This window comes from Carassius gibelio, chromosome A23 (genome assembly GCF_023724105.1).
Source record: "Carassius gibelio isolate Cgi1373 ecotype wild population from Czech Republic chromosome A23, carGib1.2-hapl.c, whole genome shotgun sequence".
NCBI classification, from domain to species: domain Eukaryota; kingdom Metazoa; phylum Chordata; class Actinopteri; order Cypriniformes; family Cyprinidae; genus Carassius; species Carassius gibelio.
This window is the reverse complement of record NC_068393.1, coordinates 5,888,553-5,913,818: the sequence shown is the minus strand read 5'-3', so window position 1 is coordinate 5,913,818 and position 25,266 is coordinate 5,888,553. Positions and strand designations below refer to the sequence as shown.

At 39.5% G+C, this 25,266-nt stretch overlaps 1 protein-coding gene across 3 annotated transcripts; it reads right to left on the bottom strand.

Moving 5' to 3' along the window:
* Positions 1-1,719: 1,719 nt before the first annotated feature.
* Positions 1,720-23,638, bottom strand: LOC127945078 (RNA-binding protein 10). 3 transcript variants are annotated; one of them, XM_052541639.1, is made up of 23 exons: positions 23,496-23,638; positions 22,902-22,975; positions 21,963-22,494; positions 21,664-21,852; positions 20,550-20,619; positions 15,622-15,695; positions 13,300-13,386; positions 11,385-11,445; positions 11,128-11,286; positions 10,529-10,689; positions 10,346-10,443; positions 10,091-10,178; positions 8,883-9,033; positions 8,717-8,802; positions 8,532-8,619; positions 8,258-8,349; positions 7,886-8,062; positions 7,569-7,742; positions 7,425-7,487; positions 6,274-6,450; positions 3,747-3,806; positions 3,481-3,569; positions 1,720-3,371 (listed from the first exon to the last, which is right to left on the bottom strand). In XM_052541639.1, exons 2-23 carry the CDS (start codon positions 22,916-22,918, stop codon positions 3,299-3,301), a joined length of 2,766 nt encoding a protein of 921 aa, XP_052397599.1. In that variant the 5' UTR covers positions 22,919-22,975; positions 23,496-23,638; the 3' UTR covers positions 1,720-3,298. The 3 variants fall into 3 exon arrangements, with proteins under 3 accessions (XP_052397599.1, XP_052397597.1, XP_052397598.1); XM_052541637.1 differs by having other exon boundaries at positions 1,720-3,374; positions 23,496-23,637; XM_052541638.1 differs by lacking the exon at positions 23,496-23,638 and adding an exon at positions 23,291-23,453 and having other exon boundaries at positions 1,720-3,374.
* Positions 23,639-25,266: the final 1,628 nt, after the last annotated feature.

Genomic DNA, 25,266 nt, shown 5'->3' with positions numbered 1-25,266 from the left:
GCGTAATTAAAACCAAAGGTTGCATCTGATAATATTATATAGCGGATGTGAGCTAGCATGAACTATACATAACTGAACATGTTTAAATAGATAGTTTCGGTCCTTGTTTCTGATTGGCTGAGCCTTGTTCGAAGCTGTTGTAAATAACAACAGTAGTAACCGTTTTATAAATACGATAAGCCCCAAGAAGCCGTGGTTTACAGTGAATTTATAACAGCTAAGGAGCATTGTTAGGCAACACCCCTATAAACATTTTTGTGTATTTTTCTGTTTATCCCAGTGCACTTGTTCCATATAGCTACATCCATTGTAAGTGCTTTACTGAATTCTTCTTTTTTTTTATAGCTGTCACAGAACAAACTCAACCTGTTTCGAGTCTGAACCATTCCTTTAAGCCTCACGAACCGAATGCCCATGTGCCATGTAGGAACATCCTGCTTTGAATGTGTCGATCTGATGTATTTCCTGTAACGTCTGTATTTGTGGCTTAGAAGCATGTGATGTAAAAGCACACATTTTAGAAAGTTGTTTAGTGTTTTATTTTTTTAAGTGTACGGTTTGAATGTGAACGTTGACCCAGCACACCTTTCAATGGAAACCATGAGCTGTTCATTCCTTGAATCAGTAATCACTCATTCATTCATTTTCCAGCGGGATGTGAATTAAACACGGTCTTACATCACAGTGTCTCATATTAGATGGTCTCAGTCTGTGCTGCTTTAGTCACAGAGGCAACACTTGACACCGAGTCAATCGATTGATAAAGAAAAGAGCTGGCAGGCAGTGTTCGGACACGTCTGTGCCGTATATTTGTGTTGCACATGTAACGCTCCCTTCAGGACAGGGAGGAAAACTGCATAAGCATTTCCTACCTCCCTTTACTTACACTGGCCATTATCTAAGATACTTTCCCAAGGAAGCTTAATTCAACAACTTTTTTCTTCTTCATTCTGCCTTGACAGCCGACAAGACTTCACTTGCTAATAGTTAATAGTGCCACGCCAACCTTGTTTGTATGTTGCAGGTTCATTTGCTGCATGGCTGGTAATATAATGATCTCTACAGTCCTTTTGCTGCTGCAGTCTTGTCCTAACAAGAGTCTTTGCCATGTTAGCTCTTGAACACTCAGAGCCCAGCTTAAGCGGTGGATGTGTGACTTCACATGCAGCGCAGCTATTTCATTGAGTAATAAAACGAATCAACAGCCTCACCACAAAAATCTAAGCCATGCACTGGGATACCAAGAAAGAGAAATGTGTTTTTAATGAAGTCTCCTATGAATGCTAAAGCTGTATTTTCAGCTGTTTTCAGCATCATTATTCTTATATACTGAATTGATGCACGATTAGGTTTTTGCTGCGTAATCTTTTGTGGAAACATTGTTTCAGGAAAGCATTTGTAACATTAGAAAGGTTTTAAATGGCAGACTTGTTCAATTCGATGCATAATAATGAATAAAAGTATTAATTTCTATTCATCACACATACCCCACACCTTTGCATATAACACTGATTTCTGAAGATCACGTGACATTGAAAGACTGGAGTAATGATGCTGAAAACACAGCTGCGCATCACAGTAATACATTTCATTTTACCAATATATATTAAAATAGAAAACAGTTATTTTAAATCGTAATATTTCACAATATTAGTGTTTTTCAGTCTTGGTGAGCATAATAGATTTCATTAAAAACATAAAAAACACAGTGCACTGTACTTCTTTTTATTCAAATATTTGTATTTATTATTTTTTCATATGCATGTGGGCCTGGAGTACCTAAATTATTAGAAATGTATTGTGGCTTGTACATAATATGACAGAACGACCAAACTGATGTCAAAACAGGAAACCGTTTTGTGCAAATGCACTCTTTCGACACACACATGAATGGTTGAGGGACAAATTCACTCATTGCAAAAGTCCCAGAAGGTTACAGGTTACAGAAGGGTCACTGCATGGGTCAATCTCACAAAGTCATATTTCACAGAAAAAAAAAATAAAAAAAATAATTCTACACACAAAATGTTTAACTGGAGTGAAAATAGTCACAATACAATACAAAAACTCTTAAGCATCCTAAAAATAAGCTCAACATTTTTGTATAATTAATTACGATTTAGTAAAGCAGTAAATTAAATCAGATTTTCTTACAGCTTTTATTTGGAGTAAATAAGAGCCAGACATGTTCTCGACAGGTTTTGTGAGATTCTCTTACTGTATTGAGACACATTTGTACATTTCTCAGACTTGACAATTTAATTCTCAATATTCATACGGTTTATTTGTTTTTCATTAGCAATCTTTTTTTATTATTATTCTTTAAACAAATGTATCAACAATGGGTTTTCAGTCTTCTCTGATGACATTTAAACTAAATTAGAATTTGAAAGTCATTTACATGATTTCATTTGTATGCATTAAACAACAACAAACAAAAACAACAACAACAATGGCACTTGGTGCTCATAAGGACATACATTCACTAATTCACTCGGTCCACCTTAAATTCACATAAAAAAAAAAAAAATACAATTTATACCAGCTTATTTAGTTATATACAGCTTATATAGTCTAATATGATTCACACTGCAATTCAGGTTAATAAAAATTTGTATAGGTAAACAATAATCATCTGCTGTGCCTTTTTGTCAAGATAAATCACAGAAGTCTAATCTACTGTGCAAGTCAGCCCAGACGTCTGCTGTCTGTCATTCTGCATAGACTGTCATGTCATACAAGACATGCAACTGCATAGCACACTTACTAGCAAAGCTTCTCCTCAGGGCCCATGATGGCTGTTATTCAAATCAAACTCAAAGGGACACAAAGATGCATTTAAAGTTGAAACGAACTGCAAGAAATAGTTTCTTGGAAGATCCAAGTTTTCCATCCTGACATCATTTTCACAGCTTCGCAGAAATGCACAATGTTTCACATAAACTCGTGCCATCTACAAATGTTTACAAACGGCTTTCTGGGAAGATGACAATAGGATAAAGTATAAGAATGAAACACAGTTGGATCGTATTTACAGTGTCTGTGCGATCAATAGTAGCCTTTTTTATTTTATATATTTCTCAGGGTCCTGAGGCCTTTTCTTTAAATCAACCTGAATCCCAAAAAGTATCACACACAAATGTGTGTGTGTGTGTGTAAATCTGCACATTTCCACATAGTTCTATTCTTGGTGAAACATCCTGCAGATGGTGTCTTAGCTGCGCTCTGCACCATATGATTAAAAACTGCTCACGAAGCATTTCGTTTAGCGCTGAAGGAAGTCCAAAGACATACAGCATTATTCCACTGGCAGGTTCTGTATGAAAAAGCCTTTTTCCATCCTCCCAGGAAGCATCTGAGATCCCACGCCACTGCTGACCACGAGCAAGAGCACAAAATATAAGACATTATCCTCAAACAACATGGTATTACCATGTCTGTGAAAGCATGACAGTATATCTGAGGTAGGACTTGACTTACACAGGGCTGAATCTCCTCTTTTTTGCCTCTGGTGCTTGTGGGACGGCCCCCTTTTCTCTCCTTTCTGCAGCGCGGTCTCTGTATTTCAGCTAAAATGAAGAGCGCCACCCAGAGGTTAATACTTTAAACGTGACAAAACAAGGAATCATAGAGAAAAGTAAGAGGAAACCGTTTTTTGTAAAAAGGTAGTTAGAGACTCTTGATTCAATCAGAGGAACTTTGAGATGTAATCATGCGTTTCAGAAGAAGGTGAAGGCAGTATTGACCTCTGTTTCTGATCTCTCTTGTGTCTGGCTCGGTCTGACTCTCCTCTGCTCCAGATTTTGCTGCACACGGATGAACAAAGATAAAAAACATCAAACTAATGCATTATTCTGTTAATTAAGCTGTTCAGGTGCCTTGAGCTCAATGAATCACTGGACTGTATGCTAATAATAGTCGAGTTAATGCCAGGCAGTTTGTTATATATATATATATATATACAGTATTGTTCAAAATAATAGCAGTACAATGTGACTAACCAGAATAATCAAGGTTTTTAGTATATTTTTTATTGCTACGTGGCAAACAAGTTACCAGTAGGTTCAGTAGATTGTCAGAAAACAAACAAGACCCAGCATTCATGATATGCACGCTCTTAAGGCTGTGCAATTGGGCAATTAGTTGAAAGGGGTGTGTTCAAAAAAATAGCAGTGTCTACCTTTGACTGTACAAACTCAAAACTATTTTGTACAAACATTTTTTTTTTCTGGGATTTAGCAATCCTGTGAATCACTAAACTAATATTTAGTTGTATGACCACAGTTTTTTAAAACTGCTTGACATCTGTGTGGCATGGAGTCAACCAACTTGTGGCACCTCTCAGCTGTTATTCCACTCCATGATTCTTTAACAACATTCCACAATTCATTCACATTTCTTGGTTTTGCTTCAGAAACAGCATTTTTGATATCACCCCACAAGTTCTCAATTGGATTAAGGTCTGGAGATTGGGCTGGCCACTCCATAACATTAATTTTGTTGGTTTGGAACCAAGACTTTGCCCGTTTACTAGTGTGTTTTGGGTCATTGTCTTGTTGAAACAACCATTTCAAGGGCATGTCCTCTTCAGCATAGGGCAACATGACCTCTTCAAGTATTTTAACATATGCAAACTGATCCATGATCCCTGGTATGCGATAAATAGGCCCAACACCATAGTAGGAGAAACATGCCCATATCATGATGCTTGCACCTCCATGCTTCACTGTCTTCACTGTGTACTGTGGCTTGAATTCAGAGTTTGGGGGTCGTCTCACAAACTGCCTGTGGCCCTTGGACCCAAAAAGAACAATTTTACTCTCATCAGTCCACAAAATGTTCCTCCATTTCTCTTTAGGCCAGTTGATGTGTTCTTTGGCAAATTGTAACCTCTTCTGCACATGCCTTTTTTTTAACAGAGGGACTTTGCGGGGGATTCTTGAAAATAGATTAGCTTCACACAGACGTCTTCTAACTGTCACAGTACTTACAGGTAACTCCAGACTGTCTTTGATCATCCTGGAGGTGATCATTGGCTGAGCCTTTGCCATTCTGGTTATTCTTCTATCCATTTTGATGGTTGTCTTCCGTTTTCTTCCACGTCTCTCTGGTTTTGCTCTCCATTTTAAGGCATTGGAGATCATTTTAGCTGAACAGCCTATCATTTTTTGCACCTCTTTATAGGTTTTCCCCTCTCTAATCAACTTTTTAATCAAAGTACGCTGTTCTTCTGAACAATGTCTTGAACGACCCATTTTCCTCAGCTTTCAAATGCATGTTCAACAAGTGTTGGCTTCATCCTTAAATAGGGGCCACCTGATTCACACCTGTTTCTTCACAAAATTGATGACCTCAGTGATTGAATGCCACACTGCTATTTTTTTGAACACACCCCTTTCAACTAATTCAACTAATTGCCCAATTGCACAGCCTTAAGAGCGTGCATATCATGAATGCTGGGTCTTGTTTGTTTTCTGAGAATCTACTGAACCTACTGGTAACTTGTTTGCCACGTAGCAATAAAAAAAATACGAAAAACCTTGATTATTCTGGTTAGTCACATTGTACTGCTATTATTTTGAACAATACTGTATATATATATATATATATAATGCACTTATATACTGAATTAGCTTTAATTTTTATATTTGCACGTTTAAGCCATATCATTACAGTATGTGCTTTTGTAATTTTTATAACATTTAGTTTTTTAGAAAATATTGATATTTATACTGCAGGTTTAGTTTTGTAATTGTATGACTTATTTTAGTTAGTTGCAAAGGCAGTTTCTTTTATTTTTTACATTTAATTTCTTCATCCAATGATGTCGTCTAATATTTTTAAAACTTATTTACAAGGTTTTTAATAGATTTTGTTTTAGTTTATAGTAATAACACTGATTACTAGTAATATATTTATTTTTTTCTTCAAAAATTAAGACTCAGACATTATTCACAGCAGCGCCATCCTTGATTTTTAATGGGAATGAAAGCAACGCTGTGAGAAAAACACATACATCTCTTTAGTGGGTTATTTAATATGTTTTAGGATTGTTCTGCTGATGAAACACTGCAAAAATACCTTTTCCAGAAAATAAATTGACAAAGAACTCCAGACAACATGAGCTGTGGAAAATTATAACTGATCTAGGGACTGTATACAGCTTTTCACAGCGGACACCATTGAAAACTGTTAGTCTGTCATGGCACTGCTCTGAAAGAGGTCTGACAGAGCGATCAGGTCTCAAGGCTTCGTGTGGCGTGCAGGACTCACCCGGTGTAGCTCAGAGAGCTGCTGATGTCTGATCAGAGCCTCTTTACTGGGGAACTGTCTCCTGCACAGCAGACAGGCCAGCTTGGACCAGTCTGTCAGTCTCTCCTCTCGCTCTCCGGCCTCCTCCTCGCTGTCTGTCTCTCCACTGTATCCTGCCACCAGACCCTGAGGAGGACTCTGCCGAGAGACAGGAAAATAGATTTACAAAACACTGCAGTGCCAATAATAGACCTGGTTTAACATCGTACAACACGAAAGATGCAAGCTGTGAGTGCCATGGTAAATGCACAAAATAAAACAAGACACAGAAAAACATGAAACAAGTCAAAACATTAAATACAATGAAAAGGAACAAAACCATGTCTGAACGCTTTTTGTTGCTTTGCAGCCTGAGATGAAGATAGACAAATGATCAGCCCTTGTGTCAGTGTTTTGTTGAACCACTTTTTTATGAATAAAATTCATGCAGTTAGCAGACACTAAGATTCAGGCTAACATTTATTACCTAACATGTTCCCTGGGAATTGAACCCACAACCTTGTGCTGCTTACACAATGCTCTACCACTGAGCCACAGGAACACCGTGGCTTAAATACAGAACACTTTTTGTTTTAAATTCAGCCTTTACTGTAGTCTGTAGGGACATGTGTCTGTCTCTACTAACTTTGCACATCTAGACTTTGCAATATTTGCCCGCTCTTCTTTGCAGCACTGCTCAAGTTCAGTTAAATTTGATGGGGAGCGTTTGTGGACTGCATTATTCAAGTGATTACACAGATTTTCACAGTTATTTTTATAAAAACAAAAAGCAAAATCACGCTTCTCTTTCTTCTGGATGTTTTCTCTGTAACATCAGAATCTGAAGTTGCTCTGATCAAATCCCTTGCTTTGTATATGTTAAAACCAATAAAAACAATGTACTGTAGCACATCAAAACAACGAAAATATGAAACAAAATAAAACAAAAACCAAACATTATGACATAAAAACAAAGCCAGTAAAACAAAAACAATATAAAACAAACACTATGACATACTAAAAACAAACCCTACAAGACAAAACAAAACAAAAACTATTACAATAATAAAAAGAAAGCAAATAAAACAAAAACAAAAGTGAGGAAAGGAAAATAGAAGTAAAAGCAAACACACTTGTCTATCTTCTGGATGTTTGATCTGCTCCATCAGAATCAGAGGTCTCTCCAGCAAGGCACCCTGTAGAAAAACACATACGACCAATGAAAAACATGGCATTTTAAGAGTAAGGCTTTCGTCGGACGTGTTAATAAACCCAACCTTCATCTCCAGGACAGCGTAGCCTGCGTCAGCGCTGGCAGATTCCCGTCTGTCATCGGGTCTCCCCTGCACCATCGGTCGAGAGTTAGTGCTCAGCGAGGAAGAAGAGGACCCTCGTCCAGTATCCTTCTGCCGGTTCAGACTTTTGGCCCACCGCTCCATGTCTTTAGCAATCTGAGGAAACGTACAGGCACAGCAGGAAGAGATACTCAATTTAACTGACACCCCTTCAAAACCTCACCCTCCGAGACACATCAGTACACCTGAACGTGCAAAATAATTCCCAAGCAGCGAGCGTCTCTGATTTCTGGGAGTACCTGCTGTGCCGTCTTATTCTTGGGCCTGTCTTTCTTGTCCTTGCTGCTGTTGGCAGCTCCTCCAGGGTCAGAGGTCACTCCTGTGATGTCGTCAGACGACTCGGACGAGGCAGGAACATACGTGTGTCTTTCCCCATCCCAGTACATGTACTGCTGTGTATGAGGGTTAAAGTAGTACTAGAAGAACATCACAAAAACAAACATGACATCATCAGTATCAGCTTGGAGAAGAAGCGGTGATTAGCTGCTCATTAAGCATGCTACATCTCCCAATAATAAGACAATCTCTGGTTCAGGTGTGTTAAACTCTTGTGTAAGGGCTGGAGATGAGCTCTGCAGGACAGAGCCAGATCGGAGTTAACTCTTCAGTACCTGTGAGTTTGGGTCGTAGTAGAGGCCTGTAAGAGAGTCATAGTAATAGCCCGAGCTCTCATCGTACTGGTACGTGGAGACGTCAGGATCCGCTGCAGGAAAGAGGAAATACAACTGCACCTCACTCAAATGAAACTGAACATGCACGGGAAATCATTAGGGCAGCTGAAATAACAGTGACTAGAAAAAGTGTGTGAACCCACTGGAATTGGTTTTCTGCATTAATTGGTCATGAGATCAAGTGATTTTGCTGCTTTGAGCGTGCTGTGCTTACGGTACTGCTGGAGCTCCAGAGCGGTCCCAGGTGTAGCAGGAGGGTTCAGGGCAGCAGGCTGAGGTCTCCCAATGATCTCCACCGGGACCTTTGAACAGACACACACATACACAGTGTAAAGAGACAATCAGTGTTTCAGAAAAGCATAATTCACCTTCTGAATGAGCGGTAGAAACAAACTTCACCTGACTGGCCTGTCTGGAGGCCGTCGAGGCCACAAGCTGAGTCTGGGATGCTGCGAGCGCCAATATAGAGGTAGCACCTGCTTCTCCTGTGATCAAATACACACTCACACTTACTCCAGTTCAAGACTCGTGGCTGACAGCAGATGGAAGTGAGCTGTGATTATACCTGTAGAGACTCTTCCTCCGTCAGGAGCACCTAATGTTGTGTGGCTGGTCAGTACTGCAGACACCGGCCCACTGCTGACCTGCACGGGCTCCTGCCCAAACACAGCTGCCGCCCCCTGCGGGTGCACACTGACGTCACCGCTCTGGGCCGTCTGGAACAAGAACCACATATTTGAAAGCATGTGTTGAAGCAGGAATTCACATCTCAGCGTTGAGTATTAGTCCATATGTTCTGCAAAAGTCTGAATCTCTTACAGAACACTTATCTTTAGGAAAACCCTTCAAAGTAGTGACTCACCGAAACTTCTGCAACCTAAGATATTTGGCCAAAACTGATTTCATGGTTTTGTCTGAATTGTTTTGGAAATCCGAAGCCATCGACTCGAATGGTGGCGTTTAATTAGTGTTTCTCTGATGGTGCATTATGAGGCTTTCAGAGTCTATTTCATGCACACAACTAGAACAGATAAACATGATCTGAGCTGACAAGACTGATTTCACGAAGTTTCATTCTGATGAACTGAGATCTTACAGTCTATGCTGATTTCAGATGATGAAATGAGCAATAATAAGCTTTGTGCTTTGTCTATTCTGTCAATTTTCAAATGTAATTCAAACAGTAAACAATACGTTTTAATTACAGCCACCTTTAAATGTTTATATTTCAACAATGAATTTAAATCAAAATTAAATTAAAAAATTAAATGTATGCATTTAGCAGACGCTTTTATCCAAAGCGACTTACAGTGCATTCAGACTATCAATTTTTACCTCGAACCCACTACCTTACACTTGATAATTTATTTATTTTCATTTTTGGATTTTGGCTAAATGAAAACTTTAATTTCTCTGTTTCTGTTAAAAAAAAAAGAGAATAATCTAAGTGACTCTTTACTTGAAATTGATAGTATTGTGGAAATATTTAACAAATAGTGAGTTTTTTCTACATTTTTGTGATTCTTATTGGTTAATATGGTTTCAATATAACATTAGTTACATATTTTTTCCCAGTTGTTTTGTATTCTTGTGACAGATGAACATGTGCTAATACCTGACTAATGCACAATACCTGACATTAATGCACTGTTTTGCTACACAGCTTCATTCACACCTTGTGTGCATGTTCATTCAACATCTTACAGTGAATTATTTCCTACATATGAGTGTTTATGTAGTTAATCAAGCCTAGTTTGCCTGTGTTGTGTGTACCTGAGTGACGGCCCACTGAGCTGCAGCTATAGCCGTACTCGCTACTGTCGCCACGCTCACCCGATTCCCCTCTGTCAGAAAAACATCACTGAGAGACAGAGAGAGAACTCAATGTAAAGCATTATTACAGTAATAGCATGTCCTGTAAACATTCTCGAACACGAGTGGCTTGACTGCATTCTCCTTTTCCTATCACATAACTATGAGACCAGCGTAACGCTGCAGGATCAGCGTCAGAACAGCATGAACTCGTACCGTTTGGAGCCCTTGGCAAACTCCACAGAGATGAGCTTCCCATCGATAGAGAGAGGAGGCTGCAGGGAGTGCAGGATCTGGAGCAGCTGAGAAGCCTCCTAAAACACACACGATGAAATACCTGTTCTGTACAGCCCTAACAGAAGAAGCAGATGCCATTTACAAGTACTGTCCTTGTCTTACCACAATAGTAGTGAGCTGCAGGAAAGCAAACCCTCGGTTGAGCTGCGTCTGTTTGTCTTTGATGAGCCGTACATTTGAAGGGGAGAGAGTAGCAAACGGGGCCAGAGCTGACAAAATGGCCTCCAGCGTGGTATGGGGTCCCAGGTTCCTCAGTATCAGAGCTGAAGAGACAATAGAGGTGAGTGAAGGGTCTTAAAAGAAGACTTTTACTGGAAACTGTGGTCCTTGGTAATTCATTAAATGAAAGTCAATGGCTACCGTCACTTTGAGAGTCAAAAAAGCATGTCAGTTAACACTAAATTAATACCTGGCTTACTTAATTAAGGTTTTGCATTGCAGGTAAAAACGCTGTAAATAATATTCAGTTTCTTGCACAGACCGACCATTTCATAAGACCTCAATATATCGCCGGGAGACACTGGCACTAATTTTGCATTGCCTGAAACACGTTTCTGAATACTAAAGTGATGGTAGCCATTGACTCTTATGAAAAAAAAAAACATCTTTACTGTTCTACTGAAGAAGAAAAAAAAATACAAAAGAAATTAACTGCAAAGTTTGATTTTTGGGTGAACTATGTCTTTAAATGTGTGACGTACTGTCATTGGCCATCTCCGCAGCCTGAGACGAGGAACTGAAGCTGATTAGTGGAGCTGCTGTCTGGTAGATGGCAGGAAGGGGCAGTAAACCCTGAGCAGAGTCCTTTAACTGCCCCAGAGGTAAACTCACTGGCACCAGAGGCAGTTTCAACTCAGCCTCTGACAAGAAAGAGCCATACGCACAAGGATTTACATTCATATTCATGTTCTTACCATGCTGTCACAAATAACTGACACAAACTCCTGTGAATTCACACCTGATTTAGGAACCGCACATTTGAAACACTTCTCTCTCCGTTTGAAGTTCTGCACTCCACACTGTGGATCGAAACAGATGTTTGGGAAAACACAAGGGAGAACATCTTGTTTACTGAAAAGCAAAGTTCACACAGAATGAAAATTTTGTCATCGTTTGATCACCCTTATGTCATTCCTACGTCTTTTTTCTTTAACTTGAATCAATAAAGATTAATGAAGATATTTTCTTGTCCCCTCCATTCAAAACTCAATTCCATCAAACTTTGATGCTTCAAAAAGTTTAGAAAGACATTGTAAAAGTAATCAGTTTGAATGGAGCAGTTAATTTTTTTTATGGTTTTCACAATAAACGCTGATGAATACATCAAAAGCAGCACTTTTACTTGAATGTTATTTTCACTTGGTCTATTATTATGACATAATCAGCATAACCGTAATATTTAATTTTGTAAATACAATAAACAGCTGAGCTCTATATGTATTGATTAGGGCTGTCAACGAATATTCTAAATTTGAATATGTATTCGAATAGTTAAAAAAAAAACTAATTTCGAAGGTGAAAAATTATATTCAAGTGGAAAAAAAGGCCCGTGGTAGTAGAGGCGTGGTATTCTGCTTTGCGAGTGGGACCACTAGCGTGCCTGAGGGTTCAGGGACAGGTCACAGGAGTCGCACTGTCTGGCACAGAATCACTGCTGAAAGTTGACGCGTCTTCATGGAAGATGGCAGCAAGTGCAGAGCCCAACTCGACCGCAGCAGAGAAAGTGAGGTAAAATTTTGACCCGCGAGATAAAGTTGTATGCAAGCTATTTAAGATACAGTTAGCACACCATTCGACCACTAGCAACATGAGGTCACATCTCAAAAATGTGCACCCAACTGAGCATGGCATAATGTGTGGAACTCCAGCTAAACAGTCACGTCTTGACACTTAACGTTACTTTGCATCGCCCGCCGCAAGCTCTTTGTCTGCAACACGACAAGAGGCCGTAACGGATAAATTAATTTTGTTCATTTGTAAGGACATGAGACCGATCAGTGTCGCGGATGGGGCAGGCTTCGGGGAGTTCTGTCAAGCAATGGATCCGAGGTTTGATTATTTATCGTTTCACGTCAAGGAATAGGTCCATGTTTACCACAGCACAGCTCGATCGAAGCATTCAATGTCAGTTCTTTATGCTGTAAAACTTCAATTAATATTAATAATATTTGTTTCAATCACTGAATGAAGCCTGATATATTTGGGACAACAGTCGCGACCTTAAATTGCTTGCACAAAAATGTGTTTGTTCATTTAAACCATTATGCGCAGAGAACGTGAGGGTGAGAGAGCATGCGGTCTGCAGTCTTGGCCATTAGTTGATTTCCTTGTTTTTGTGTAGGTAATACGTTGTCATATATGTTTAAACTTAAATAGACTACCTATACAAGTAGTTATGCCTCTTTGTATTATTTTGACCTGTTATTGACGTAATGCGCGTCACTGACGACATGCGCAACCAGATCGAATAGTTAGAATATTCGTGTATTTTTTTAGAGGGAATATTCGAATGTCATTTTTGAGCAATTTTGACAGCCCTAGTATTGATTAATGTTAATATGTGAATAAAAGCCTAAATCAAATTTGTTCAATCATTAAATGCAATCTAACAGTCTTTCTCCAAAAGACTTGTGGTTAAACTGTTCAATTCATATTGATTGCTTTTATAATGTCTTTATGTACTTTTGGCAAGTTCAGGGACAAAAGTCTCAGGTTTCAATAAAAATATCTAAATTAGTATTTGGAAGACGAACAAAAGTCTTGGGGTTTATAACAACATGGTGTAAATGATGACCGAATTTTCATTTTCAAATGAACGAACCTTTTAAAGGCAAACTAATTCATTATTGAAATAAAGACCGTATGAAAGTGACCTTATTGCAGAGCCAGTCTTCATTAGCGCGGGGCTTTGGGTCGCTGTAGTGCATAGATACTCGCTGGCCCAATATAGAGAGCACTCTCTGAAAGAGAGACACAGAGGAAGAGAGGGGACAAAAGAATAAAACCGGGTAAATGGCGTTTTCAGGGTGTGATTGGCACACTTGAGACCTCATCTCACACAAGAGGGGAGAAGACTGGATAAAAGAGAGAGAGGAAGACAGATATCACCATCAGCTTGAGAGGACTCAGAAAGACGCGCCGGCCTGCGTGTGAGAGAGTGTGTGCGGACACCCTCTCCGGCCAAAAACCTTCACCTCCCCCATTCAGGGGAACACAAACAGGTCACGCTCACTCCTGCCCACCCTCAAACACACATCAAGCCACAAATACAATAAAATAAAAATAAAAACATCCAGACAGGCGTTTCACAAAAGCAAATTCATACAGCGATGACAGGAGATGTAGAATAAAGTGTATTGTTGAACCGGAGCCAAAATAAATCCTTCAGGATCTCAATGGTTAAAAATAAACAGGAACATCCCTCGTTCCAGCTGTACTACATACAGGCATTAAACGGATAATTCACCCAAAAATGGAAAACTGCGGTTAATGTTCGCACACCCTCAGGCCATCTAAGGTGTAGGTGACTTTTTTTCTTGAGTAGAACAGAAAAGAAGATTTTAGCTGAACTCACTAAAAAAAGAACGAGTTCAGAAGAATGATTTATTCATGAAACAGACATCACTCTGGACCGTTTGCCTCTGGATTACAGATAATGTTTACTTAACTAATTACTTCATAAAACCTTAATATATCATCAGGAGCCACTGGTGTTAATTTAGCATTGCCTACGTTGACTATTAAAGTGAATGCAACCTTTGACTTTTATAGAAAAAAAAAAAAAAACTGAAGGAAAGATTTTATCTACATCTTGGATGGCCGGCAGGGTTTAGTAAATTAACGGCAAATTATCATTTTTGGTGACCTATCCCTTTAAGAAAACATCCTTAATGTACCTGAACACTTCAAAAACCAATAGCTATCCAAATGGCTGATTTGGAGCACTTCAGAGGCCTGATATATAAAGACGAATAACATGACCCTGTACAGAAAACAATTACGCCTAGATACCATTTCAGGTCCAATTATTTGCTATAGCACCCCATTATACTTGAAAACAAATACAGGAATAAAATGTTCTCAGCATTGTGAAAATCTGTATCTGGGTTTGTCGTTTCAAATCCCATTCAGACTACAGACCACCCACAGTCCATTCACAAACCGTCTTCATCACGCTACACGCAAAAAATGGCAAGCACGGACAGAAATAGCCAATTCCAAATCTGACTGGGCGACTTCTAGACCAGAAACAGCAGAAATCAGGGTGCAAAGATAAGTATTGGTCTGCTAGTTCACTCAAAGGGACGGTTAATCCAGAAATTGTAATTCTGATCTCATTTCCCCTCTCTAAAGTTCTTCCAAACCTGTGGGAGTTTCTTTAAAGGGGAACCATCCCTTTAAGGAAGAATGCATCTTTGGATTGGGCCTAAATCGGCAAGGACGTAGAGGCAAGATATCCATGTTCAATTCACATTGTTGTTGTTTTTTTATGTGAAATAATTAGCACTTATTAGATTTTTTCCAGTTTTCTGTACAATTGTATGAGGAAACAAAGGCATCATTTAGGTCAGATTTTCTTCCACATAACCTATTATTGTGGCATCATCAGCACAATTTACATGACTGTCAAACAAGCTCTCCCTGTCTGGTCAAAATAAGCTGCAGTTTGGTCTAGAATTGGTTCTGATGCTCTCTAGCACTTCAGCAAAGGAGGTTTGCTTCAGGTATTCCTGAAGTATCACAGTATTACATTATTACTAACTTCTTCCTAGCTTTGACATGGAGTATACAGGTCAGCTGATCTACGGACTTACTGGTAAGAACTGTATCCTTTAATAACAAGATGCAATAGTGGAACAGCACATTCTCACGCTGTTTTGGAACCTGTTTCAAAGCCATGTGGATTCAACAAGAGAAAAACGAAATATAGGGCAGATCTCACACCAGGATCTTACGGCTGAGAGCAGCGGACTGAAAAAGGGAGATAATAGCACGCACAAACTGAATTTAAACTGAACTTGGGACAGATAATACCCAACCAGTGGCAGTGTCAAATACAGATAACAGACAGACCTCATTCTTAAGAGATGGCGAAATCTGTGAAATCATAAGGAATCCAGGCGTAAAGGGGTATATCATATCCATACACGTGTGGACTTGTAGTGTGTATGTGTGTGTGTGCAGTGTGAAGTGACCTGGTTGGTCTCCATCCAGCGGCTGGCCTCCTGCAAGTGATTAAACTCGACGAAGGCGAATCCTCTGCTCTGACCTGGAGACACAGCCGTCGCCGGGCCACAATGACAGAACAACAACAACGCAGTGAGGGGTTAGTGTTTTCATATCGAGAGAGAGAGAGTGAGAAAGAAAGAAAGAGACAGAGAGATGGTAGAAAGAGATATAGCTGTATTCTATCACACTGTTGCCTCTTAACTGCTAGAACTGATATTAACACCAGTTCAGTTACCATTATCTGCAAAAGACATGATTATAGCAAAACTATTAGATGTCTGATGCTTTACCAACAAATCCTAACATCTGAGAACCATATACAGAGTTTGGGGTCACATTAAAGAAGTCTTTAGTGAATTTGTAAAATATTACAATTAAAAATTATTTTTATACATTTTAGAATGCGAAGCTGAATTTTCAGCATCATTACTCCAGTCTTCATTGGTCAAGAAACTTATTTTTATCAATGTTGTGCTGATAAATATTTGGGTGGATATCATGAAACTTTGTTTCAGGAATCTTTGATGAATAGAATGTTTGAAAGTACAGCATTTACTTTTATCTTTACATTTTTACTGTCACTTGTGAGCAATTTAAATCATATATATACAGAGAGAGCGAGAGAGAGAGCTTTCCACAAATTCCAACAAATTAAACCAAAATTTATGACATTACCAAATACAGAAAAATTAAATCACATTTTAGCGGAAAATTCCAAAATGATCACAACAGCAGCAAGATATGTATCAGCCTGTCACAAACTAAGACTGTCAGCCAGTGGACAAACCTGAAGCAAGAGCATTTCTTACATGTACTGTTATGCATAAGTTATTATTATTATTTATTTATTTATTTTTGTTATTTGCTGTTGTCTTTTACTTGTTTCTCGTTTGAAGAAAAAAAGGAGAAAGTATACATATACTTAATTATTTTACGAATTGTTTTTTTTTTTTATGTATTATATAATTGTTTATTCCTTATTCATGTAATGTACAATGCTTTGGCAATACTGTGCAAGTCATGCCAATAAAGCTCATTTGAATTTGAATTTGAGAGCGAGAGAGAGTGAGAGAGAGAGCGAAAGGGACGGAGTGAGAGAGAGTGAGAGAAGGAGAGCGAGAGCGAGAGAAAGAGAGCGAAAGGGACGGAGTGAGAGAGAGTGAGAGAAGGAGAGCGAGAGCGAGAGAAAGAGAGCGAAAGGGACGGAGTGAGAGAGAGCGAGAGAAGGAGAGCGAGAGCGAGAGAAAGAGAGCGAAAGGGACGGAGTGAGAGAGCGCGAGAGAGAGAGAGCGAGAGCGAGAGAAAGAGAGCGAAAGGGACAGAGTGAGAGAGACCGAGAGAAGGAGAGCGAGAGCGAGAGAAAGAGAGCGAAAGGGACGGAGTGAGAGAGAGCGAGAGAAGGAGAGCGAGAGCGAGAGAAAGAGAGCGAAAGGGACGGAGTGAGAGAGAGCGAGAGAAGGAGAGCGAGAGAGCGAGAGAAGGAGAGCGAGAGCGAAAGGGACGGAGTGAGAGAGAGCGAGAGAAGGAGAGCGAGAGCGAGAGAAAGAGAGCGAAAGGGACGGAGTGAGAGAGCGAGAGAGAGAGCGAAAGGGACGGAGTGAGAGAGAGCGAGAGAAGGAGAGCGAGAGAAAGAGAGCGAAAGGGACGGAGTGAGAGAGCGAGAGAGAGAGCGAAAGGGACGGAGTGAGAGAGCGAGCAAGAGAGAGAGAGAGGGACGGAGCAAGAGAGAGAGAGAGAGAGAGAGGGACGGAGTGAGAGAGAGAGAGGGGGGGGGGACGGAGCGAGAGAGAGAGAGAGGGACAGAACGAGAGAGAGAGAGAGAGGGACAGAGCGAGAGAGCGAGCGAGCGAAAGAGAGCGAGAGAGAGACTTAAGTAATTGCGTACAAAGCTTACATTACACTGTCACTTATGCAACTTTATGGATCCTTGTTTTTAACATTTTGACACTGTCTGATTCACAAATGTGCATTAAATTCTAACTTGTAATACCTCTGATCTAATTTTGATTCTAGGTTAAAACTCGTCTGAAATCACAACAGTCGGTACAGTACAGGTTGATATCTGTGGGCCTGAAATGCCAAAGGACTGGGTTTAAACAAAGGTCTCTGGCCAAACTGCTCACATTGGATTAAAAATAAAGCTCATAAAAATGTTCATTCCAAGCAGCCCTACTGCAAACACAGCATACAGTCAAATCTTTCAGTGCTATAATAACAACATTACATTTGAACCAGAACCATTTTAATTCAAATTAAATTGAGTAATCTTTAAACGGTGGTCAATAGCTATTTCACATGCCTGAAAAGTCTTTCCTGAACTTTAATCTCCTACCATAATACTTTATGTTACTGACACATAAGTGGGGTGGAAAAAATAAAGGAAACACCTGATATTACACCAGTATCAAGGACCTATCCCCTGTTTGCCTTCAGACAGCTTCTGTCCAAGTCCTCAACCGTTTGGGAACCATGTGAGGAACAGCACCATTCAAGGAGACAATCTTGCTCTTCTTTGAGGTGTAAGAAAGGAGAAGAGCAACTCGAAGATTTTTACAATGAGATTTACATCAGGTAATGAGCAACATCATGGAAGCGGTAGTAAGCATTAGACCACAGGATGTGACAACAGTGATTCCTCTCAGGGGTCACTGGTCCTCTGTTATGTAACTATTAGAGTAGTTCATTTAACATGTTCATTTGGTTTAATTATAAATATTGGGAATATATAAATTTGGGAATCTCTTGCAGAATCTGTGAAAATGTTAATTATTTTAACAAAATGAGATGTTACGCGATTTCTTATTTAGTACTGTTCTGAGTAAAATATTTTACATAAAAGAGGTTTACTTTTAATCCACAAGAAAAAAAGATAAGTGAAATAATTAAAATAACTCTTGATCCTTCAGTCGTACAGTTTTTAATACTGTGCCTGGATAATCCACGACTGAAGGAAACACAATGCATTAAGAGCCGGGGGTGAAAACTTTTACACTTGAAGATCAAGATAAATTGTACTTCATTTGTCTTCTGGGAAACATGCAAGTATCTTCTGTTGCTTCCTGAAGGGCAGAACTAAATGAAGAAAAATATTAATAATGATATTTCAACAAAATAAGAAAAATTCTGACATCTTCATCGTGTTCAAAAGTTTTCACCCCCAGCTCTTAATGCATCTTGTTTCCTTCTGGAGCATCAGTGAATGTTTGAACCTTTTTAAATAGTTGTGTTTGAGTCCCTCAAATGTCCTCAGTCTGAAAATATGTATCTCAAAATCATAAAGTCACTGCTGGAAAGGGTTCAAATATTCAAAGATGCTGGAAAACTAAAGAATCTGCAGGAGCTTAAAGATTTTTCTGAAGAACATTTCTCAGTTTAACTGTTCAGAACAAACAAGGGACTCATGCACAACCAACACAAAACAGATCGTGGATCATCAGGTAACAGAACACAGTATTAATAAAAATATTATTATTTTAATAATTTAAACAATTTATTTTGTCTTGTAGACTATATGTAAACATTTTTTATGTACAACATCTTACTCAGGACAGTACTAAATAAAAAATAACATGCATTTATTTTGATCTCTCTTATTTTGTAAAAAAAAATTTTTTTATTATTTTAAAATTTTATATATGTCTAAATGCCTGCACTTCAGAAGCAGCTTCTGAAAACAATGTTATCGCCACACAGTAGCCTTAAAGGTTTAGGTGTAACAAATTCTATAGCTAGTATTTCTAAAGCTACATGTTGATGTCTTTTCAGATCTTTTCAGATCTGCTCTACAGTCCTACTAAATTAACTTCCAAACACAGGTTCAAGGAGGAGCCTAATCATTCAGTGCTGTTAATCATCATTATGAGCCTATATAAGCAGCAGTCACTGTCCCATCCCATCGACAATCCTTCTGGCATCCCTCCACCTCCCCATCGCCGCCTCTACTGCTGTTATTCTCTCTCTATGTAGCACCGCAGTGGGCACAGTTGAATTTGAAGCTCAAGCCAAGCCTGGACCACTAGGACTGGATGGGCAGGCGATAATGATTCCCCAGATTTAGCCATTCCTTTATGGATTAGGATCAATATTTAAGAGTTTCCTAAAACACGGATTAAATTGCATTATTTGGCTTTTTCAAATGTAAATCTATTAAAACACAGACCAAAGACGACTCCTCGAAGCATCTTTAAGACTAATAAACCTACACTGACTCACCTGTGTAGCGGTGTAATTAAATGACCTGTGTAAAAACGTTTTAAATGGTGTTTACATTATTTTGTCCACCCTTTTAGCTGAGGACACAAAATCCAAAACCTTTTCATACCCATGAAAAAAAACTAAAAGCCAAACATTGCTCATGTAATGGTCAGCCACACTTATCATCTCAACACAGCTATTGCAAAATACTTACACAATGTAAGGTGCAAGATCTTCCCCAGAGTTCAGGACAAGAGCAATCAAAGTGAGATGAGGGATAAGGCTTGGGAGTAGTTATGTTTGTGCTTGTGTGCCAGTGTACATGTTTCTGTTATTCCCATGCTTGTGGATGTACTGTGAGTGTGTGTGTTGTCTGGTTAAGGACAGTCTGACAAGGGGTATGGTAAGAAAACAGTAACACACAACAGAGAACAGGAAATAATCAGTGATGGCTTAAACAAAAAGATGTGCAGGGAGTTAAAGAAACATACGCCTGGAGATTTCAAAGCACCGGTACTGAACAGCATCTCTACTCAACCACACCAGGAGGAAAGTGAGAACGAGAAGAGGCTGCACTGAAATAACACACTGAACTAGGCAGACGCAAGAGTGAGCTAAGGCTTGTTATGAAAGGCAGAGGAAGAGAGATTTGGAGGTGAGTCTGGGGTACAGAGAAGCCCCCCTGGTAGAGCATGCTTACCTGAAGACTTGTTCCTCATGAGGCGAACCTCTCTGGGCTGGATCCCCTGCTCCTGCAGGCGAGCACGAATCTAAAGATCAAACAACCAGTGCTTAACTACACCAAAACATCAGAGCAGGACCACAAATAAAGTATTTGGGCAGAGTGGGTACGCTAATGGATGAAATTTGCTGAAACTTTACTCACACTCAGTCCAACCAGTATGTAAATGACTTTGTTTCTTCATATGAACAGATTTGGAGAAATGTATTATTCCATCACTTGCTCACCAGTGCATCGTCTGCAGTGAATGGGTGCCGTCAGAATGACGATAAAAACAGAACAACTGATAAAAAAGACCACTCTAGTCAATAAATTTATTTGAATAAGTGAATGGCTATAGGTTAATAAAACACTCATCATTAAGGACTTAAATGCGATTCCATAATCCGTAACAGCACTTCCTCCAGTGTAAACGTCCTTCCCGTTTTTTCCTTTCACATCAAAATTCACTGACGTATTTGTTCAGAACTGTTTTGGACCATTTTCACTTGTATACAGTGCTTGATTTCTGACGAGGCGACGCTTTCATCGAAGCCAAATAATGACACGTATTTTAGTTATGGTTTTAAGTTAAAATGCCACATTAATTGATGGACTGGAGTGGCGTGGTGTGGAGTGGACTACTTGTGAATTATTGTGACGTTTCTATCAGCTGTTTGGACTCTCATTCTGACGGCACCCATTCACTGCAGTGAGCAAGTGAGGTAATGAGATGTTTCTCCAAATCTGATGAAGAAACAAACTAATCTACATCTTGGATGGAATGAAGGCGAGTACATTTTCTGCAAATTTTCGTTTTCTAGCTGAACTATTCCTTTAATTTCTGCATGCTATGTATAACATGAATGAAATAAAATAAAAAGTCAACCTTTCCAAAAGTTTATAAAACCTATATGCTATACACAATGCAAGTCTTATAGTGCAAACAAACAACAATTGCAATACAGATTTCTATTGCAACGTAAGTGCAGATCTATTTTTGTTTTGTTTTTGATTGTATCAATACTCCACAAATGTTAACTGAAAAGGTTACTGCATTCATATCAAGAAATAAAAGTCTTCGAAGACAAACCTCATTAACAGTTGCATTTGGTGGGAGCATTCTCAGCATGACGATGCTGCTGGGTTTCTGGGCCTGCTCTGTATCAGACCTGTAGTCCTGGTCACGGGGTTCTGGCTCCTCCTGGCCCATGTCCAGAGCATGATGAAAACTTCCATCTCTTAATTTGTCTCTAGCTGGTTGGGCTTGGTCAGGAAAGCCCTAAATCAGGAAGACAGTCACCCTAGATATAGATTACTCTTCTCAGGTTCTTAAAAACAAAGAGAAATGTTTAGATATGTTTAATCAGGAAACAATATAACTCTACTCACTTGTTTGTGTGCAGAACGCCTGATATGTTTGTCCTCCTCAGCTCTCAACCATTCTGAACTGTATTCGCCCTGAGAGTTGTGCCGCCCTCCAACTCTGCTCCAGGCGGTGTCCTCATTTATTTCTCCTTCATCTGGGCTTTGTTCATCCTGGTACACCTTCTGTCCTGATCTAAATGTCTGCATACCCCTTCTGTGTGCATCAGTCTCGGGTTCAAACTCATAATCAGTATCATCTCGCTGGAAACTTGAGTGGAGATGATCATTTGGGGGACTTTGGAGGAGACTCTTTCCAAGTTGGTTGTTTTCGGACCCATGGTTCCTCTTTTGTCTGAATCCGGGTCGGTTATTTGAGATATGACCTGAGGCAAAGTCTCTCATGCCTGCAAAACTACTATCAGACTCATTCCGTCTAGTATTTGTTAAGACGCTTTTCAGTCGATTTCCTTGCCCATAGCCACGATAGTCCATGTCCCTGTAGTCGTGATCCTCGGACTCTTTCCCATAGCGACCCATGCGGTCACCACGACCGCCCCTATGACAGCGTAAAAGAGAACGGTTTAGGCAATCTGTAGCTTAAAGGAATAGTTCACCTTAATTTATGGACACCTTGGGATACTTCTCATTTCCTATTTGTAAATCCTTCTATTACACAGCAGGCCTATTTAAGTAAACTCCAGAAAGCTGATGCTGAAAAGGTCAAAAAATGCAGTACTTTAAATATATACTGCATTTAGATTAAATATATACTGCATTTAGATTAAATATATACTGCATTAAAAGAGTTAATATCTGTTATTTGCCATTTACCAATTTAAATATATGCACATGCAGTTAAGTAATAATGTCAGAACAATTATGCATGAATCCTTCCAGTGGTTGAATGCAAATTCATATTAAAAAGAGAAGAAAACACTGCAGGCTGAAGGACTCTTGACCTACCTCCTCTCATAATCCATGCTTCAGTACAAGTCCACAGAAAGGGCCACTTTTTTCTCTACCTGCTTCATTTACAACTGTTGACAAAATATGTATTGATCAACATTCATTATAATAATATATATTTTTTAAATGCATAAAAACAAAGAGATGTCGACTTCTAATGCTTTTTTTAAAGCACTAGTGAGCTGTATACAATGCGTTGGATTGGTCCGAGCCAAAAAAAACTCGTTTGCATATTTATTTTACGCCATTTAGAAAAAGAAAGGTGAAACCCGCTGTCAGATATGATATTAAATAGTTGCAACCCTGCAGATGCTAAACAGCCTGACACTAATCTATAGAAAAATATATCTGAATACATAAACAACAACCGTCACTGAAAGTTCTACCTCTGTTTGCTCCAGTAAATAGTATTTGGGACTCGTGGGTTGAGTAAAGTAGCATGCATGACAGTTTAGGATCAGTCCAGAGGGCACGAGCCACGACACTGTGCGCGCGAGCTTCCGCAGAACAGCGTGGCTAGCGTCGCGATCAGATAAATTTCTTAAAATCGGTATTTTAATCGCGTAATAACAACAACATGCAGACGCTTACCTCTATAGAGCAGCAGCGTCACACAAGCGCTGAAACTGATACAGTGTATATGTGTGACGCCCCACAGCAGCTCAGTGTAAGATGGCCTCAGTGCGGGAGGCGGGGACTGCGCTCGCACTCTGATTGGCTGATAACACACTGGCGTGCACACGTTTAGAAATGTGTATTAGGTAAAATAACCCTGACTAACAGGGCCCGGATTAACAATCCAGAGGCCTCAGTCTGGGCACACTAGCCGTGTTTCCACTATCGAGCTAGGACCGGGCGTGCTAGTGCGTGCCAGGGCCAGTCGCGTTTCCACAGTCACTTCCGGGGCTTGATCGTGCCTCGCCGGGGCTTCCTCGGGGCCAACGGCCAGGTTTTTTGGCCCGACGAAAACCTTGGGCCAAAGCGGGCCAGCTGGGGCTAAAGGAGGGGTTACGAACAAAGGCGGAGTTTCTCCGTGTCTAGAGAGCGTCAGCGCGGATCATTTCAGAAAGATAACTGCTTTAACAGCAGCATTAAAGACGTTTTAAAATAAGTTGAGCTCAAAACTCACTCTTAGTTAGCAGCAAGTGTTTGAAATAACTTGATCCGATGTGGATTATAATCACTAAACAAGGCAGAAATATTTATAAGCGATGTAAAAGACTATGCACGCTAAACATTAACGTTACACAGTAAAGATGTTAAATATGACTGCTTGGAGAAATCAGACGTCAGCTTCTTATTCTCTATCACAATTGTGTATTTATTAAGTAACATTTTATCTGTCGTCTCCTTTCAAAAGTTTAGCTTCACGTTGCATATCATCAAAATATAGCCTAGTAATGATTTTTTTCGGGAGCTTTTATAAAAATAGCGAGACTGCACTGCGGATCATTTCAGAAAGATAACAGCTTTAACACCAGCATTAAACACTTTTTTAAATAAGTCGAGCTCAAAACTCTCTTTCAGTCAGCAGAGAGTGTTTGAAATAACTTGATCCAATGTGGATTAAAATCACAATACAAGGCAGAAATATTTATAAGCGATGAAAAAGATATGCACGCTAAACACATTACCATAGTAAACATGGTAAAAATGACCGCTTGAAGAAATCAGACGTCAGCTTCTTATTCTCTATCACAGTCGTGTATTTATTAAGTAACTTATATTATCTGTCACAAGCCTCGTCTCGAGAGTTTTTCTCACGTTGCCTATCATAAAAGAATATGGCCTAATAATGTTTTTTGTTCGGGAGTTTTTATAAAAATAGAGATATTATCATTCATTCTAAATGTGACGGCTACTGTGGCTAATAAACAGAAACAGACTCGACTGAATAAGCAGGCTATTTTCATATGCGTTAAAAATAAATAAATAAATAAAATAGTAATAAGTGTATTTAGATTAATTTTGAGTCCTGATAAATTAAATCAATTCTATAGTTAAAACATCGATGCTTTTGAATTTGAATATATAACAAAGCATGCAAACAAACGGCCGCTTTTATTATGTTTGTTTTGTGATCGCGCATGTTCCAGTGACTTATTTCTTAGTTTTCTGATAACTTCTCTTTGTTGGTGAAATAATGAGGTTGCATGACGTTTTTCTGAGAGGCGTGTAAAGGGCGTGTTTTAGTGACGTGCAGCGGTGCTTCAAGCTCCTCTGTGGAAACCCTGCGCTATTCTGGCCTCGTGCTACTGGCCCGGGGCTATGAGCCCCGCCCGACCCGCTTTAAGCCCTGGCTCGCACTGGCCCGACAGTGGAAATGCGGCTACTGTCTGGTAAAGTAGTAAACTTGTAACAT